Here is a 17,734-nt window from a genome sequence, read left to right on the forward strand (position 1 = left end):
GTACCGCTCCGTTTCCTTATCACAAATACCTAAATCAAGTAAATTGAACTGTCAGAGGAAACATTTTGACTTACGCGGTCATATTTAATGGCTAAACGATAATACTGTGTAAATAGTTTCGTACATTGCTTTATTTATCATTCACCTGATTTGTTAAAGAGATCAAATTTTTATTCAAACACATTCATCAGTATGGAATCACAGGGTTTACATTTTTAATGGTATTTTTGTACTCTAGTAGATTACGTGTCCAGTTGTAGATTTGAGCAGGAATAATAAGAATGATGGTAATGTTCTCACTTGATCGTCTTCATTTTTTAATTTACACGATGGAAATTAAAGTTATTTTCAGATTATAAGTCCATAGCCATCCGGCATTTGAATACTCTTTGTACAACTATAAGTGATATGTTTGATTTTGAATGTATAATCTACAAGTTAATTAATTTTAATAGGTATATAATTTCCTAGCAGCAGTGGTACGCTAATACTGTCGTACGTATACGAACGTACTTATATTAAGATTCCTGTGTTACTTGTTGAAGTTATTGATTATTGCGAATATTATACACATGTAACCATATTTATAAAATTAAAAAAAGATAAAAATATAACGTGTATACCGTCTATGTGCTTATATTGCATATTAAAATGTTATTCGCGGAAACTGCACATAGGAATGTGTGAAGTTTTTTCCCCATTTCTCACAAAAAATTTTAAACAAACGAATGTAACACTTGCAGCCACAACGTGTTTCATGAAACAGTATGTTGCATAAACACATACGTAGTATAAATATTAAAAGGAAGGGTAACACAACTTTTCCCATCTACGCGACGTCCAACGACGACACTTGGTTGGCAATACCTGCGAAAAGAATTCAACATTGTAATAAAACCGTGGCCGATAGTTGAAAAAAAAAGAAAATAATAGGAAAAAAAATAATTCCTCACCGCAGAGATTACCGTAAGCTGCAAGGTACAGGTAACCATTATCGCCGAAATTCTCACCCCAGGAATTTCTGACAATATAAAAAGGCACGGAGGCGCTCAAATCGTAGCCCACGATCTCAACCGCGTGATTTAGACTTTTGAATCCGCCGTCACAGTGGAATTGAATTATACCTCCCAGGTAATTTTGCCACGATAAAGCATTCACTGCTGCAGCGACTGGACCATGACTGACAAGGGTTGCCATCAGCGATTCTTCGGCGTCTACGAAACTGGCGATAAAAGAAAAAGCTATAGTTCCAGAATTCCGAGCGATTAAAACATCTAAGTGATGTTTTTTAGAGTTTCGACTGAGTAATCGGGTTGCATGCGGTTCAGGAGTATACGTACTTGTCGCATGTGAAATCTATAATCTGCACGCCAAATGTGCCCGCGGATGACAAATCTTCCCTGAATAAAGAGATTAATAATGAGATTACAGAGAGGGATCATTTATTTCAATTAATACATCGCCATGGTCATTTTATACTTTTTCAATTGGCAGCTGTCCGTTCTCCACGTCATCGGGTACGCGGTTTCCGCCTTGATTTTAACCCGCGTTACCGTCAACCACATCAACAGACTGCAAATATCACCGCCGTTACAACCGAAGTTACTATTTCCAGCGCAATCAATCATCTGATAATAAAAACCACGCATCAACGTAATCAGTTTCTCGTGTACATTGTGTTGCTATATTTCAGTCCAACTTGTTGCATTTTTTACCTCTTGAACACTAAGCGTGTGCAACGTGCCATTATTAATCGCAAACATCGTTTCGGCGACTTCGACAGTGCTGAATGCCCAGCAAGCACCGCAGTTCATTTGGTTTCGAACTGGAGTTACGAATCCCGTTTCTCTCCAGTCGAATTTTACCGGTAACCCGGTAGTAGATCTCCGCAATCTGTTCTTCTCACTGCTGTCGGCTCGACCATCTTTAGTATCATCCCGATTGTGACGGTGCGAGTGATGATGCGAGTGATGGAGATGCCGCATTCCACGCGAGGACAAATCAGGGCGTAAATAAGAGCTCGCAAACTCGTCCTCAGACAAGTCGGAAAATTCTGTAACCCCGTATCTCGCACTTTCTTTCGATGTTCGCTTGGCGTTCATCTCCTCGATATGTCGAAGGGATCTCTAATTTTATTCAAACAGAACAATTGCAATCGCTAATGTAACAATGTCCGTTAATTATAATTTTTCGTGATATCATTCAGACTATGACGCATAGAAGCCTCAGCCTTGTGACCGTAGCAGCATAAATACGATGCGTATGAACTTTATCGCAAAGGTTATACGTTATATATAAATATTTGTGAACAAAAATGTCAAGTACCGATAATGTCACTAACTTAGATAAAGCGGCCGTGGAAAGCCCCACAAATCTGTATGCATGTGTTACAGCGTGTGTGATAATTGGCTTCAGAATATGGCGCGAAATCTAACAAGGCGCTGATTTGAATCAAATCAATCCGGAGGTAATCGGATTGTAGACAGTTAACGCCACCTACCTGAAATTTGCGAAACCTTTCCTCGTACTCTGCAGGTGATCGTGTATAAGATTTCTTAAATTTTTCAACATAAGTCTTGAACAATTTTAGGTCGCTTTCGGTGTTGTCGGGCTCGATCTTGATCGGTATTGCCAAGAAGCACAGGCTCACTACCGCGATTGTGGTTATCACCTTTTTCCACTCCATGACAATTGGCAGGACAAATTTTACATAACAAATTTACACAGCCGTAGTATATCAACAAAGTACACTACCCTGATTCTAACCTATATGAACAATTCAGAGTATACGTGCAAGCGGCAATTAAATATACCTCGCGAGAAAATGTATTTTTATCTAATTACTGAGGTGCCTCCTGCTTATAATGACTATTCTTTTACTGAATTAATCCCCACCGCAACTGTGGCCTGATCTAGCTTCTCTGTTATTCTTATGCGGAATGCCTTATCGTTGCGCTACAACGATGCACACGCACCCCGCACACTCGGCATACATTGTATGATTTGTAAACGCATAGGTATGTAGTCACATACGAAGCTTTCACAGCTCATCCATTTCAGTCCCTTCGCTCCTGCTGACTGACAAAAGTGCAATTACACGTGCAAATCTGTCTGACTGTCGTCAGGCGTAGAAATGAATTTACGCCTGATAGTGGCAATCGTGTACGCAAAATGATCAGAAAAACAACTGTATGATTTAATGAGAATATTTTTTAACCAAACTTGTACGTCAATAGCTTGAATAATTTGTATTATCTTTACATGCTTATGATTTTTCTACTGCCACAAATGATCTCATCACATTTCAGTATGAATAGGTTAAAAAAAGATGCTGATTTGAATGCGAGTTATGCAGTCGAGTCCCATTTCCGTTTCCAGTCGGAAGACCCTTCAGTTTTCCGTCTCCTTTCTTGTAACAGCGCTGATTATGGCAGCCCGTTCGATTTCGAAGAAGAGGAAGGTTAGTTAGTTTTAACAGTTTTTACCGCGTTTATCAAACAAATATCGCAATCACGGTAAAACGCAAACATTTCCTCACGATATTTTCCTGCTAAACCTGTGAATCGCCAAAGTTTGAATATCGGATCGCTCGGATACTTTCAGCTGTCGCTTGTTCCTCCCCAAAGCGGTTATCCCGCTCCTGTCACTTGTGCATCAAAAGTAACAAAACAGTTGTGATGCATTTCTGTGACACTCATTCTTTTGACAACGGCGAATCGCACTCCGATTTTTACTGGTTAATTATTCCATAGCCACGCAGATTTTTGTAGGTTAGGTTAAGGTTAGGTTTGAACCGTAAACACAGCCTGGCCCTTCAAAATACCCCAGTTGTCGATTTTTCGATTCGTTATTTCCACATGAAAATGAGGTGAATTCTTCTCTGCCTTATGTTCAGAACTAATTTTACTTTTCATTGCAGTTTGTTGGAGACGGAGTCTTCAAAGCTGAGCTCAACGAGTTTCTGACTCGTGAACTTGCAGAGGATGGTTACTCGGGTGTTGAAGTGCGTGTCACCCCAACGCGCACTGAAATCATCATCATGGCTACACGTACCCAGAATGTCCTAGGAGAGAAAGGACGCCGGATAAGAGAACTGACTTCGGTAGTTCAGAAGAGGTTCAATTTCAAGGAACACAGCGTGGAACTATACGCTGAGAAGGTAGCAACTCGTGGTCTTTGCGCCATTGCCCAGGCCGAATCTCTACGTTACAAACTTATCGGAGGACTGGCTGTCAGACGGTAAACATTTTAAATAATATTAATCCTAGTATTTATACGTAGTGTATTGGAGATTCAATACTTACAAGTATTTATTTTTCAATAAAGTGCGTGTTATGGAGTACTTCGTTTCATCATGGAGTCTGGTGCTAAAGGATGTGAAGTTGTCGTGAGCGGAAAACTTCGTGGACAGCGTGCAAAGTCCATGAAATTCGTCGACGGACTTATGATCCACTCCGGAGAGCCAACAAATGACTACGTTGACACAGCAACCCGACACGTACTCCTCAGACAAGGTAAACGTGCAATTTTGCCATTCCTGTTTAAGGAATATCAGAAGTAATAGTTTACAATAATGACGTGATTATCGAATGTTTTAAAATATTATATTTGACTACTTTTCTGCGTATGAACATAATGCGTGATAATTGTAAGTGTTATTATGTTACAGGTGTTTTGGGAATTAAAGTGAAAATTATGCTTCCTTGGGACCCCAACGGTAAGACTGGACCCAAGAAACCTCTGCCGGACAACGTGTCAGTCGTAGAGCCAAAGGAAGAAACTCTTCCCACTTATCCATCCTCCGATGTTAAGGTGGCCAAACCGGATGCTCCCCCTGTTGCACCGATTCCTGTATAATTCCGCAGATCTTAAAATTAAAACTTTTTGAAAGATCAATTGCTCTCACAGTTAATCGCAATTATACTTCCCCGAAAATATCTTTGCTAACTGTAAAAGTGGACTGGAGAGTAACCGACGCATAAATTATTACTCTTGAATTTTATCAACTGGTAGAAAAAGGTACAAACTATCAGAATGGGTAGAAGAATTTTTATTTCCGAATATTTTTTTTACTGCATCTTTTCTTGGATACATTGTTGCGCATTGTGTTTAATTCGAATTTTTGATTTTCGCCATCTTGACTCATCACCATAAGATTTTCCATGAACTTCTAGATTTGCATTTCTCAATTCCGCACAATTCATTGAATGTCATCTTTGATGGGAAACCCATTATTTCCCTATCTTCTTGGATTCGGAACGTGAACGTCGATTCGTGCGTTCCTATGAAGTACCTAGACATAATTAATAACATTGATTAGTTCTGTGGTCAGTAAAAAATAATAGAAACTTACCTCGCTTTTGAACAAATTATTTGATCTATAATAGCAACACCCCCATCTTTATACAATTTTTTAACACTATCTGATGGTGTGTATCTTGTTACTGCATACATGTTTAGCAGTGATTTAAGCTCATTGTATTCTAGAGAAAGAAAAACAACGTGTAACGTATGATATTCTCACAAATGGTTGAAGCGATTTTGAGATATTCGTACCGTTATTCTCTGCATCTGTTGCTATAAAAATCGACTGCAAATTTAGTTCTTCCATTTTTATACTCAACTGAGATGCCGCATTCTTTATTGTCGGTACAGAACCTGCGCGACCTATTAAAAAATCGCGTCTTCTAAGGTGTACACATAGATATGGTCCTCCGAGCGCGTTTCTTTTGCTCTATGAAAAATAAAAAATACATTGTTTTGATCACTTTACAGTGTTTCGAGGCAAAAGAAATGAAACTGAATCGTTGGAATATCTGTTTCTGAATCTATTACTTTCTCCTTGGTCCAGTCCATAGGTAGTTCTGTCTTGTCCCTAGAGTCATTTGACTTTAAGTATTTCTGACTGAAATCATTAGCGATCTCATAGAGAGCAGAGTTATATCTCATGCTGCGTCTTGCTGCCCAGTATTCTTTTGTACCGTAAGAATCATGAAGGGGTATCTCCATGTGATCGAACATCACAGAGCTGGAACATGATTCAATTAACTTGTTATTTCCTTTCATTTTCTCAGGTTTTCGTCAAAATTTCTACCTGTAAATATCAGGATAGAGATTCTCCTCAAGTCCAGACATAGTGCCATGATAGACTAGGCACTTTACTTCGTTAGCAGTGACATTCGAGTAGCCCCAAAACTTTGCACCGTAGTTGCCAGAACTAGAGGCTTGGTACTTTCTCAACGCATCAGGGGTACAGTTGACGAGCTGATTTTTATCGTCAAAGTTACCAGTCTCAAACATTTTTTCATCATTTTGTAAAATGTAGACACGATCTATCGCCAAGGTCTTGCTGTTTTGCGAGTACTCTGGAAAGAAAAGAGTGTGTTATTAACTGTTATTTGTTTTACCAATTTTAGCTTGCCAAGTACAGATACCTTTGATAAATTCGTGCATCTCTATCACTGGTACATATTTCTTCAAACTCTCCAAGTCGAAGAATGTACTCCATGGTATCTGCTTCTGGGGACCAATGTCCGTGCTTCTCCAATGGTACAAATTTCCTGCATAATTGTTGTTACGGAGTGTTAAAAGTCTCTTTACTTTGGGGTAGATTCATGCAGTAGATTCTTTCGTGATAGAAATATGAGCGGTTACCCCATGGTGGCAGGACAAGGTGCCACTGGTAGCGCTTTTTACTTTTCTCTGACAAGTTTCTAACAAAGATTGACGTTCTGAGGTAGACGTCTCGCCTGAGGTTGAAACCTTCAGGGGGATTCACATCGTACAATATATATCTGAAAAAAGTCGTTCGTTTTGTTGAGTAAGTGCGACGTTCAGTCAGTCCCAATGAAACATTAAGGCGTCCATGCATTAAAATCGGAAAAGCTAGGTTAGGTTGAACCTCTTGCTAGTGAATTCGGTGTGCCAAAAGCAATTTTTATCATCTAAAGCATATCCATTTTTCTTTCCACAATATTCTGGCGCCTGAGCAACGTTCTTGTAAGTCAAGTCTGCTGAAATTAACAGAAAAAAATACAACAAGATATCCGAGGCTACCATTGTAAATTCTGAAACAATGAGGGAAAAGTATTTAGAGCACGATCTTACATACAGGCATGGAGACTAGAGTACAGGAGTCCAATCTCTATGGCGGAGAGGCAGAAAAGGCGTCCGCGAAACTCTGAGATTTAATAGTGCACGGTTTTATCACCAGCGTCGCTCCGGACATTCTGATCCTATAAATATAGTAATACAGTGATGTAGTGACCAAAATTATAATAATTATAATAAACGTAAATATGTACGGCATCATGGAGCTATTATATCTAATATACATATAGTTATCGGTCCAGAGTGACCACAGCGCCGCTAGCGGAACCCTTATTTCTCATGATTTCGCGAACACATCTTCAATGCAGGGATTGGACTTCTGTACTCTAGCTCCGTGCATGCAGGTCCGGGAACTGTGGTGGTGGAGGTATGTTCTCCTATTGAAGCACCGGGCGTTTCAGCCACGTGACCACGAGTGTCTCTGCGATAGTGAGATTTATAGCGATATATATCAGTGGTTTTCCACTGGTTGCACTGAGTGTGAACTGATAGCGCACTAGCGGTAGATTCGTATTTCCAGCGTGTTCCACTGGCAGCTCGGGAGCGTGAATTTAGCATTGAGTGCGTAAAATATTGCCCTGAAATTGGGAGTCAGTGCAGTGTTCCCAACCGTCACATAATTATAGTAGATGTCACATAAATATGAACTTCGTACTATGTAACATAGAACTTTCATTATGTGACGGAAATCTACTATAATTTGGAAATTTGTGTAAAAAGAAGTTTTTTTTTGTAATACAAAAACTGGCGGGACAAAATTCTTCAATACTTTTCAAAAAAAAAAGATTTTTAATACTTTTCAAAAGAAACGTATTCAAATCTTTTCGCGCTAGGTAAAAAATTGTCAGCGCCATTCACCATAATGTGGTTTTTAATTTTAACCACATTATTGCGGAGGGCGCTGACATGCACGGTTCAGGCTCAGGCGCGTTGGTGTTGATTTGAGCGCCCCGTGTCCCGCTTCCCGCCAGTTCCTGCCGTCATTCCTAGTGTGTACAAAAATAATTCAAATAAGTACCTTCTGGTCATTCGTACAATTAAATGTAAGTACGCACGCGTATTGTAATGGATAGGGATAATATACTTATAAAAATAATATTCCGTGATTTTATTGCATTATTAACATTTTCAAAAAAGTACTATAATTTTTTGTTCGGTACTATAATGCCACGGCCCTGGTCACATAGCCCCCCACGGACGGGTTGGGAACACTGAGTCAGTGTCAAAGCAGTGCAATTATGGCTGCCGATCGTGAAAGAGTCTAAGTAGATGCTGTGACAGCAACTCTTTTATTACATCTAATTTCATCTTCGTCTAGCAGTGATGATGATTTGCTGGAGCTGAAAGATAGAGGAGAGATTCCCAACATTTTAAATTTCATAGGAGTATTCCACAGCATGTCCGATATCGAAGTATGGATACATATTTTTTCAGCTTTTAGAGGTTAACTGCTAGGTATTTTTCAGGAGATTGGGACAACTTGACTTATTAATTTTTATCTTTTCAGAGGAATTGTCAATTTTTTTTGCCCTTGTATTCTCGTGCCTAACATTTGTGACATTTATTTACAAACGAAAAATTACCGTTGCGTTTGTTCAATTGGCTTCTTTATCACTGGCTTGAAAAAACTTGCAGTCGCGCAGTCGGTCAAGTAACGTCACATTATTTGTGATTTAGGAGAAATTATGATCTAGTCTGCCTTTATCTGCCTTTATACGTTTTACGGCGTGTTCCGCTCAGAAGATTTGCCCCGATGCCGGGCGACGCATGCACGGAACGCGTGTCCTCTGTTGGAGCCAGTGCGCACTCAGTGCAACCAGTGGAAAACGCGATCAGGCTGTGACAGAGAGATGAAAGCAGATTGTTGAGCGTGGTTTTAAAATCTGTTTCCGTCTCTCTTATACAGCTTGAAACCCTCGATAGCAGCGACACTCGTGGTCACCAGGCGAAGCGGCCGGTACTTCAATAAGACACCCCCGCCGTTGAAGTTTTGAGCGAGTTTCCAGACCTGTATGTAAGACCATGATCCGAGTAAGAGCGTGATAAAGAGCGATCGCCCGCGACGACCGTGGTCGTTGCGAGCGTTAATTGAAGAGTGGAACGTACCCCGTGTGTCGTGCATATGTCAGCGCGGAAAGTGCGCACCTTGTGCGCGTGCGTCGAGTCGTTCGAATTTTATTGGCCGACAGTCACGTTTCAGTCTACGATTCGCTACAACGGGTGCATTCCATTTATATGACTTTTGTGTCGCCTCGTGTTAACTCGTGTCGGGTGGTGTCGACTCTCAAAAACGAATTAGTATTTTTACCATTGGTCTTTTCTGAGACAAGATTGTGATCTATCCCAGTATTTCTACAGATTTCCGCAAACAGAATTTAAAAATTTGGCAGGCTTAGGTAGAAGAATAAGTTCACGAAGTGAGGAGGGGACATTGGTGGAATGTTAATGAGTTACATAATATGTGTTAAAATTGCAAGAAACTTGTTTGAAATTCATGTAATTGTTTAGAAATCATCCAAGAAATATGCGTCGTTGATGAGTTATTGGAACAGCATCGGGTTCCCGTGGTGGGTTGATTGACCGTTTTGGGGAAATATACACAAGTCCGTTAAATTCACGAATTCACGAATGTATCGTAGATACGACCTTTTGGACACACTATTTTATTCATAATTAGATCCCAAGTAACAATAATGTGATAATCAGCCGTTGAAAAATATTCCCACCGAAGTAGTAATATTCTTCAATGCAACCGATTTGTGATATGCGTTACTGACGAATCTCTTCCTTTCTATGGCGAGTAATGAATCAACACGTATAATATGACGAAACATTTCTTTGGTGATACCTAATTGGGTCTCAAATCAGTTAATAATATTATAAGATGCAAGTTATCGTATTAGTTGCCTTTCTTTTTATTTATGTAAATACAATGATTTATTGCAATACGTATTCAACAGTAGATTCGGTTAAGTAATCTGGAAAATCAAGCGGGTATAGAAATTGTTCGTAAGAATTTTAAATAATTTCCGACAAAATAGATTCAAAAGCGAAGATGGGAGTGAATTTCTTACTGTATTCCATCATGTTGGGTCTTTTAGACGGATCACCCGTATGACAATCGTACATAATTTCTCAACATCGTTCTTTTTGTCACTTTTAGTAGCCGGTTTCGAATGAGCTTCGCGTTTTTTGCTCTTTATCAGTTGTCACGGGAGACGTGCTCATTTGTTACGCAAATATCGTGGTTTATTGTAACAACTTGATCCGAGCACCGTGTTGATTGCGGATGACCATGATTCGACTCAAACGGTAGTTGATAATTGTTTTATCAATGTCCGTGCGCGACGCGTGTCAGCCACGGCGCTGAATGACTTGTGCTCAGAACCTTGCAGTATCAAGTTTACGCACAAAACGCGCGGTTAAATTTGAATTTACGAATTCTTGTAATACAAAAAATTCAAGAACGAAATACTGGGAATGCTGTGCCGGATAGGCAATTGAAATAGAACTAATTTCTCCGAAAAGTCGAGCTGTCCAATGAGTAAAGACTGAAACTTTCGAATTTTACAATTCAACGACTTTACTGTGTCGACTGCGCAAGGTCAAGAGAGGGAGAAACATGTTGGAATTGCCAAATTCTGAATTTCCAAAGGCATGCGCATCTTACTCATTTCAATTAAAAAGCGAAATTTATCAAGAAGAAAAATGTATTCACGTGGAATTCACTCCGACTAAATTAGAGAAATCCGAAGTTATTACGATTCCACATTCGTTACAGATCATCGAAGCATGAGTTTTATTGACAGTGAGTTAAATTTGCGCAGTAATAAAATTGTCATTTGAATAACTACAATATATACGTTAGTATTTGACCAGTGAAAATAAGCTCACTTGTGCTCGTTTCCACACCACCGCAAGCGGTAGAACACCCGGCGCGTTTTTTTTTTTCACGTGGTATCCCCAGTAGGCCTACTCCACGGAGAACAGTTGCAAGATCTATCTTGCGTTCTATGAAAAATTGCAAATGACTTTTTTTACCATGTTAATTGTGATATATTGTTGTTCCCAGTCAGTTTATTTGCAGCAGAAATCCCAGACCTTTCCAAACAAAAATACTACTTGTAAATATTTTTCTGGAAATTAGGTAAGACTCGCTGACCCCCAAACACAAGATCGTTCAGGAATTTATTATCACGTGGCCCAGATTATATACTCTTCACAGGATTGTCTTAAGGGGGTATTCTGGTTTAGAAATTCGAAAAATTCGATTTTTTTCTGGCCATATTTTCAAAGCTTAGAGTTTTAAGAATATGTCCTTAAGAGGATTTTTCAAAATTCTCATTATTTTCAAATTTACAGCTTCATTTGTGACGCGCCGACTAAACCGGTCGGCGGTCCGGCCGGAACGAATGAACATTACACAGTAGGCAAACAATGATTAAGAAGAATCAGTTAAAAAAGGTCTTTTGTACTCGATATTTTCCTTAGAAAAAAACAAAATCTCACGTTTGAAGTGGAAAAATGGGGCAGGGATCGCTGCTTAGGAAAATGTAAGTATAACACGCCATTAAACGAATCAGACTCCGCGAAACTCGACCTCAAACTTTAAACGCGTTTTTCTCAAAACTACTATTTTCGATACGGTTGGTACGATATCCCAAGTTCTAATCAACCAATTTACTTGCAATTTGGCACGGAGCTTCTGTATATATTAGAGCATCGCGTAAAGAAGCGTGCTTGCGAAAAATTTTTTTTGTTTTACTATGTTTTAAAAATTCTGAAAGTTGAAAAAAACAGGGAAAAAACGCGACTCATTTTTCACACCGCCGCCATTTTATGAAAAATTCTTCTCCTCAAAAACCCACACGTAGTGCGATAACTACATCCTTCTTCATTAAGAATTTAAAAAAAAAATTTGTTTCAGATCACTGGAAGGACTAGAATCCTGCCAACCAAGACACGCCATTTTTTTGTGAGCCCCCAATTTGCCGGCCTGCAGATTTTTCAATTTTGATTATTTTTTAACTAATTTGACTTTTTTATACTCTTAAAATATCAATAAATAACTGGTAAAAGAAAATGGATACGAAAAATATTTATTGGTTTTTTTTTTTTACAGCATCCGAAAAACACCTAAAATTCGGGCGTCCAAACCAGAATAGCCCTTAAACATTTTAAAAATGATAAATTAAATTCGGCATGTATGAAAAATAACCGGCCTCCATATAATAATCATACATCTCATTCTTTGGTAAATTCCGGATATGGATAAAATGACCAGTCTCCGCAAAATGATCATATAATTCATTCTTGATTAGATAGTCTACTCCACATAGAATACACAGGTGATATAAATCCAGAACGCTTTCTTCCCATGACCCTTCTCTCTTTTTTTCCTTCTTGTCCTTGCGTCTGCTCTCATCAGAGCTTAACTTCTGAATTCTTCTTGCTTCCTTTGCTCTCTTACCTTTAGATTTTTTTGTACTTTGAGTTAATAATCTGGCATCTACTTCAAAGCTCAAGTCAGTATCGTCAAAATTTACTTTGTTGCCTTTAGTAAAATTGTCAATCGTTTCTGGGACAGTGTGATATTTGTTGTCAAGAGTTGCTTCCTTTTGTTTTTGTTTCCTTCGCTGTTTCTTGGACCACCCAAAATGAGCATCTAGTTCTTGCTCATCGTCGGTTGTTTGTTCAAGAATGACTTTTCGAACATTTTTACGCTTCTTCTTCTTACTTTTGCGAGATTTTTCTGTCATATCTAACACTGGGTTGTCAAGCTCGTTCTCTTGGGCTGATATCAATGTACATTCAGGAATCAGTATATTTATGTTATCGTGTATTTTAATTACTACAAGAAAGGCTTCCGGTTCTGGGCCTGTGGCTAGTTCAACACCTTTTTTTTTCACAAGCTTATTTGTATTTTTTTCACTTGTAGAACTTGATTCACTATCCGAAATCATTTCTTCATTCGATGTACTTCGCTGGTTGCCATTCGCATTCGCATCAATATTCTCACTGCGGTTCGTCAAGAAATCTCGTATTTCTCGGCTTGTTGCCAATATCACACTTTTCCGATTTGGACTTATCAAACAAATATTTGTTTTGCTACCGCATTTAAAATTCAATTCAGAGTCCGAATTGTACTTTCGAATACTGCATTCAAATTCCATATTTTCATCAGCCAAGAAGGAGGCTATCATGGTTGAAACATTATCGTCGTGTTTCTTGGAATTTTCGTGATTCGTAAATGCTTTCCGTGTCTTGTATATTTTGCTGCAAGCAACGCAATACAGGGTGTTACTATCCGTATCATCGGCATCTTTAGAATCTATATTTGAAGTTAATTCCTCTCCAAACTCAGCAGCAAGATTTGCTTCAATAACCTTTAAATCTTGTTCGATATTAGAAAACTTTGACCATTCTGGCTCAGTATAACTTTCCAGTTCTTTTTGTCTCTGGATCAGTTGTTGCTTTCTCCGTTCTTGTGTTTTTTCGGTATTTTCTTTAGCTCTTTCTGCCAGGATTTTTGCATGCGCTTTAACTCGTTTATCACGCTTGCGAACAAATGCTACAAGGTTCCGAACTTGTTCATTGCGTTCTTTTTTAGCCTTATCTCTAATTTTCTTGTTCTCCTTTTCTGCCAATCTTAAAGCACGTCTGTTTGGGGTATCACGAATATCGTATGTATCTAGCCAAGCAAATGACCTCTTAGTCGAATAGCTTTGCCAATATGCATAAAATTTGTGAACATCGTGATATGAGCTAGTGGAATTCCCAAAACCAGATACTTTATCGTCTAAATCTTCTTCTTTACAAAACTCTGATTCTTCAGCAGTCAGTTGTTCAAAAACTTTTCCATAAACCGTGTAAAATTCTTTTTCGCCATCGCCATAGCCCTCATAACAGCTCGTAGTAAAGTATTGGAACAAATCGATCGAATCATCTTTGTAATTCCCTCCTATCCCTCCTTTCAAAATGGCTTCTCGGTGATTGTCATACCAGGCTCGTTCTCGCGGATCATTTAAGACCTCCCATGCTCGTTGGACGATTTGAAATTGTTCTTTAGCATCTTCAGTATTGTCGAAATTCTTATCAGGATGGCATTTCAGTGCTAGTTTTCTGTACGCTTTTTTCAAATCGTCGTCTGACGCATCTCTCGAAACGCCGAGTACTTCGTAGTGGCACTTCATACTTTCTGGGTATTTCATATAACGATGTGAAGATATGTTGGATATTTTACTAACAACTGAAATCTCTTTTGACGAGATTGTTGAAAGCAATAAGCAGCATCACCAAGGTCGAGATATCAAAGATTTACTTTCGTATAAAGTCAATTATTCAATTTTCGGTATATATTTCGAACGTACTGTGACTGAGAAACCAAAACCTCGGTGTTAGAATGGCCCAGCAATTCCCTGAAATGTAAAATCAGGCAGTCAGTTTATGGCTCTCCATGTATCTAGCAATAGAGGTTGAAAAATTCGGTACTGAGCTTGTAAGCCAAAAGTCCTAACTTACCGTGACATACGGATGTAACGTGCGAAATTTGGCGCCGAAGTCAACCTCGTGTGCTTTGTGGAACTGCGTATGGAGATATCACAGACGGTCCAAGTTGCCAAGATTTTTCCGTCATTCAGACCATCGTCAACGTCGAATAAATTTGATTATATTTTCACGTCATTACCACACCAATTGCTTTTTAATTGTAAGCTCTCAGAAAAATTGTAACTTTATGACAATTATTCAAGCGGTTAACGCGATTTCCGTTCACAATCGGAGAAGAACTATGTCCGCAGCGTTGACTGAAGATACATCCAGCGTCGACTGAGGACACGGAAAGACTGATAGCCTCATGGGACTTTTCGTAATAGGGTGGGGGCGTTATGAGTTCATCGTCAAGCGACGCCCTCTGCATCGTGTCGTGCGCGCGCAACCCAGTCCGACAAACGATCGGTACGTAAAAACGACAAGGACTGATGTTACCATCGTTCACAGCGTGTATTCAAATTTTGCAGAGTCGAACGACGTATCTATCCATCTATCTATCTATACTTTTCAACTATACAAGTTCATTTGAGCCAAATTCAGTAATGTTAATGCAACTCCATCAGATCGACAAAAATAATGTTATCTAAATAGATGCAAAATAAATATACACCTGGTTTCCTGTTTATAGAGTTAGAAACCTTTTCTTGATGCGAACGATAGGAGAAATAGTCGAAGAAGTTAACCAAAGGATGAAGATGTATAGTTGTTCCTTATGTAATGTGTTTACTGTGACGCTGATTTTTACTGCACCTCGGTCACCGGGGTTATTTATCTTAACTAACCGTGAACTCAACTAAACGCAAGCGTAACGCATTCGAACTCAAACTTTCTCAAAGCTCTGAAAAAAGCTATTTGCTAATTTGAACACTCCATTTCGGCAATTTGCGACCTAAACGAGAGACGACACTGAAAAATCCGTTACCGTAACTCAACCTTGTACAGCGGAATTCGGGCTGCAATTGAATTAAAAAACGAAAAAGACTTAACTCCAAATCGTGACTCTACTCAATATTCTCGCCTACTTAAAATTTATTCAACTCCATAACGCGCAACTCAGACTACCGTCACCAAGCAAAAGTATCGGCAAACAAATTTCGAGTACTTTTCGACAATGCAAATCCAAAACGGCTAGTCGTTATTCGGCAAGCCGTTACTCGATGACTCTAGTAATTCAGTCGCGAGGATATAAGCAGCGCTTACCGTTCTACATCCACGCAACAAATTCTCTAATCCCCTCGTGATTTTTGGCGGCTCCATTGGTTCGCAAAGCTCCAAAAAGCGACTATCTCGTAATATCGCCAGAACTTGAGTGATTTCCAAAATCGACGACCTGCCGCAACACGGATCTCGGTACGCAATGCCCTACGTGACGTCATACCTACAAGAATACGCAATAATCGATCCGTCATCGATTTCGTAGATTGCGCAACTCGACGCGAACCTGTCGTAGCATCGCGGCGCAGAACTTAACGTTAGATCGCAATTTCGTCATCCGCACAGCTCCATGATGGCTTGGTGGTGATCGGGGTGGTCCTCCCTCGTCGCTAGTCGGTCCTTCGCAAAGTCTACTCATATGACCTGGTTATACGAGTGGCTTTTCGTGACCCGAGAAGGTATATGAGTGAGGATATCGTCGGGGAAGGTCACATGTGACAAAGGTGACAGGTGAAAAACCGTTGAGGTTCTTTTAGCGACGATTCGGCTGGGCCTAGCCAGCCATTATCAGGATTAAAGGACATGGCTACCGTATAACGAATATCTGAGCGCTTAGGAATGTCCTTTAATCCTTATAATGGCTAGCTAGGCCCAGCCGAAATGTCGCTAGAAAAACCTTAACGGTTTTTCACCTTTCAAAATTGACCTTCCCCGACGAATTTCTCACTCAATTACCCGGTTAGTTTATGACTCTGTCCGCTGACCCCCAAACACCAGATTGTTCAGAAATTTATTAACAAATGGCCCAGATTATAATTGCCCATATCCGTCCGCTTCATTATACATTTATGGCAGTGCCCGTGTTGATTATTAGGGATTTCGAGTTTGAAAATATAATACATATACCCGACAAAGTCGATACTACATTACCCGCAATTTCTGCACTTTGCCGTTAACCCCTAATAATAATATTAAGGATGTGCAGGATAGCAATTTGGCCGGATATCCGGCCATACAATATCGATCAATAGCGAGTCATTTTTGAATTTTATTTCTTCAGAAAAGTGAAGTACATTATAATCAAGGTACCTTCTGTATTGAGAATCCCCATGCTGAATGGTAATTTGCGGACATCTCGTAAACTTTGACGATATTTCTTAGTCGGAATTATAGGAAACGCTCATTATATTTTAAGATGTTATTCACGACAAAATAATTATCTTCTCCTACTTTCATGAAGAAATTCATGAAACATTGTCAAAATGTACGAAGTGTCCACAAATTAGCTGTCTGTACTGGAATTTTTGTTACAAGAAGATTCTCCGTATAGTGATAATGATATGACTCGCGATTCTGTCGTTCAGGACGAAAGTTGAAAGATTACCGAGCGTTGTAGTGTTGAGGAGGTGAAATTTATAGATTATTATGAATAAACGGGAATGAAAATCATTCATTGTCAATTCGGTAGAAAATTACTAGTTAAATGTTGAAAGTCCGAGAGACAGAAGTTACAGTATCAATCCAATTGTTGGAAGATGCAACCCAAACGTACGTAATTAAAAAGTGACATCGATAAAAAGTCTCTGAATAAGGTTTTGCCGATGTAAAGTAAATTAATAACAATTGAACGTAATTTAATTTACGTCAATCCCACGTTCCACTCAGGAAACTTTTTTGAAAAACGATGATAACTAATTACAATTATAAATTGGATATGAGAAACTATAACGACTGACCTAAAGATGGGTATTCCGGATTATTTGTAATCAAATCCTTATCAATTATATACGGATGGTTTCATGCTGAACTGTTTGTCGCTCGAATGAATGCGTCAAAAGTCTTGGCAAGAAGTTTGGATACGTGCAGGCTTTGAAGTACGATATTTCTGTAAAAAAAACATAGCGGAAAAGTTGTAAGA

At 39.2% G+C, this 17,734-nt stretch overlaps 3 protein-coding genes and 1 pseudogene across 7 annotated transcripts; 1 reads left to right on the forward strand and 3 right to left on the reverse strand.

Moving 5' to 3' along the window:
* Nucleotides 1-329: 329 nt before the first annotated feature.
* LOC124217855 (cathepsin O) lies at nucleotides 330-3,088 on the reverse strand. The gene is made up of 6 exons (XM_046623972.2): nucleotides 2,501-3,088; nucleotides 1,716-2,126; nucleotides 1,480-1,628; nucleotides 1,341-1,400; nucleotides 954-1,222; nucleotides 330-867 (listed from the first exon to the last, which is right to left on the reverse strand). The coding sequence occupies exons 1-6, from the start codon at nucleotides 2,684-2,686 to the stop codon at nucleotides 830-832; spliced, it is 1,113 nt and encodes a 370-aa protein (XP_046479928.1). The 5' UTR covers nucleotides 2,687-3,088; the 3' UTR covers nucleotides 330-829.
* Nucleotides 3,089-3,312: 224 nt separating this feature from the next.
* On the forward strand, nucleotides 3,313-4,896 carry RpS3 (ribosomal protein S3). The gene is made up of 4 exons (XM_046623981.2): nucleotides 3,313-3,460; nucleotides 3,920-4,239; nucleotides 4,327-4,514; nucleotides 4,670-4,896. Exons 1-4 carry the CDS (start codon nucleotides 3,341-3,343, stop codon nucleotides 4,855-4,857), a joined length of 816 nt encoding a protein of 271 aa, XP_046479937.2. The 5' UTR covers nucleotides 3,313-3,340; the 3' UTR covers nucleotides 4,858-4,896.
* On the reverse strand, nucleotides 4,688-7,218 carry O-fut2 (O-fucosyltransferase 2). Of its 5 annotated transcripts, none has more exons than XM_046623966.2 (9): nucleotides 7,108-7,132; nucleotides 6,902-7,010; nucleotides 6,655-6,794; nucleotides 6,435-6,560; nucleotides 6,095-6,365; nucleotides 5,836-6,028; nucleotides 5,557-5,734; nucleotides 5,354-5,483; nucleotides 4,688-5,293 (listed from the first exon to the last, which is right to left on the reverse strand). In XM_046623966.2, the coding sequence occupies exons 1-9, from the start codon at nucleotides 7,115-7,117 to the stop codon at nucleotides 5,146-5,148; spliced, it is 1,305 nt and encodes a 434-aa protein (XP_046479922.1). In that variant the 5' UTR covers nucleotides 7,118-7,132; the 3' UTR covers nucleotides 4,688-5,145. The 5 variants fall into 5 exon arrangements, with proteins under 5 accessions (XP_046479922.1, XP_046479921.1, XP_046479924.1 ...); XM_046623965.2 differs by having other exon boundaries at nucleotides 6,902-7,013; XM_046623968.2 differs by having other exon boundaries at nucleotides 6,655-7,010; nucleotides 7,112-7,218.
* Nucleotides 7,219-7,380: 162 nt separating this feature from the next.
* On the reverse strand, nucleotides 7,381-14,303 carry LOC124217286 (dnaJ homolog subfamily C member 21 pseudogene; annotated as a pseudogene).
* Nucleotides 14,304-17,734: the final 3,431 nt, after the last annotated feature.

This window comes from Neodiprion pinetum, chromosome 4, assembly GCF_021155775.2.
Source record: "Neodiprion pinetum isolate iyNeoPine1 chromosome 4, iyNeoPine1.2, whole genome shotgun sequence".
NCBI lineage: Eukaryota > Metazoa > Arthropoda > Insecta > Hymenoptera > Diprionidae > Neodiprion > Neodiprion pinetum.

What these genes read in the sequence shown, in the direction of transcription:
- LOC124217855 (XM_046623972.2), bottom strand. Translation starts at nt 2,686, where the DNA reads ATGGAGTGGAAAAAGGTGATAACCACAATCGCGGTAGTGAGCCTGTGC. An exon ending in ATAGATTTCACATGCGACAA is followed by an intron (nt 1,223 to 1,340) that starts GTACGTATACTC and finishes TTTTATCGCCAG; the next exon opens with TTTCGTAGACGCCGAAGAAT. An exon ending in AGCTTACGGTAATCTCTGCG is followed by an intron (nt 868 to 953) that starts GTGAGGAATTAT and finishes TTCTTTTCGCAG; the next exon opens with GTATTGCCAACCAAGTGTCG.
- RpS3 (XM_046623981.2), top strand. Translation starts at nt 3,341, where the DNA reads ATGCGAGTTATGCAGTCGAGTCCCATTTCCGTTTCCAGTCGGAAGACC. An exon ending in CGATTTCGAAGAAGAGGAAG is followed by an intron (nt 3,461 to 3,919) that starts GTTAGTTAGTTT and finishes TTTTCATTGCAG; the next exon opens with TTTGTTGGAGACGGAGTCTT. An exon ending in GGAGGACTGGCTGTCAGACG is followed by an intron (nt 4,240 to 4,326) that starts GTAAACATTTTA and finishes TTTTCAATAAAG; the next exon opens with TGCGTGTTATGGAGTACTTC.
- O-fut2 (XM_046623964.2), bottom strand. Translation starts at nt 7,059, where the DNA reads ATGGTAGCCTCGGATATCTTGTTGTATTTTTTTCTGTTAATTTCAGCA. An exon ending in CCTTGTCCTGCCACCATGGG is followed by an intron (nt 6,561 to 6,654) that starts GTAACCGCTCAT and finishes ACAATTATGCAG; the next exon opens with GAAATTTGTACCATTGGAGA. An exon ending in AACAGATGCAGAGAATAACG is followed by an intron (nt 5,484 to 5,556) that starts GTACGAATATCT and finishes TTCTTTCTCTAG; the next exon opens with AATACAATGAGCTTAAATCA.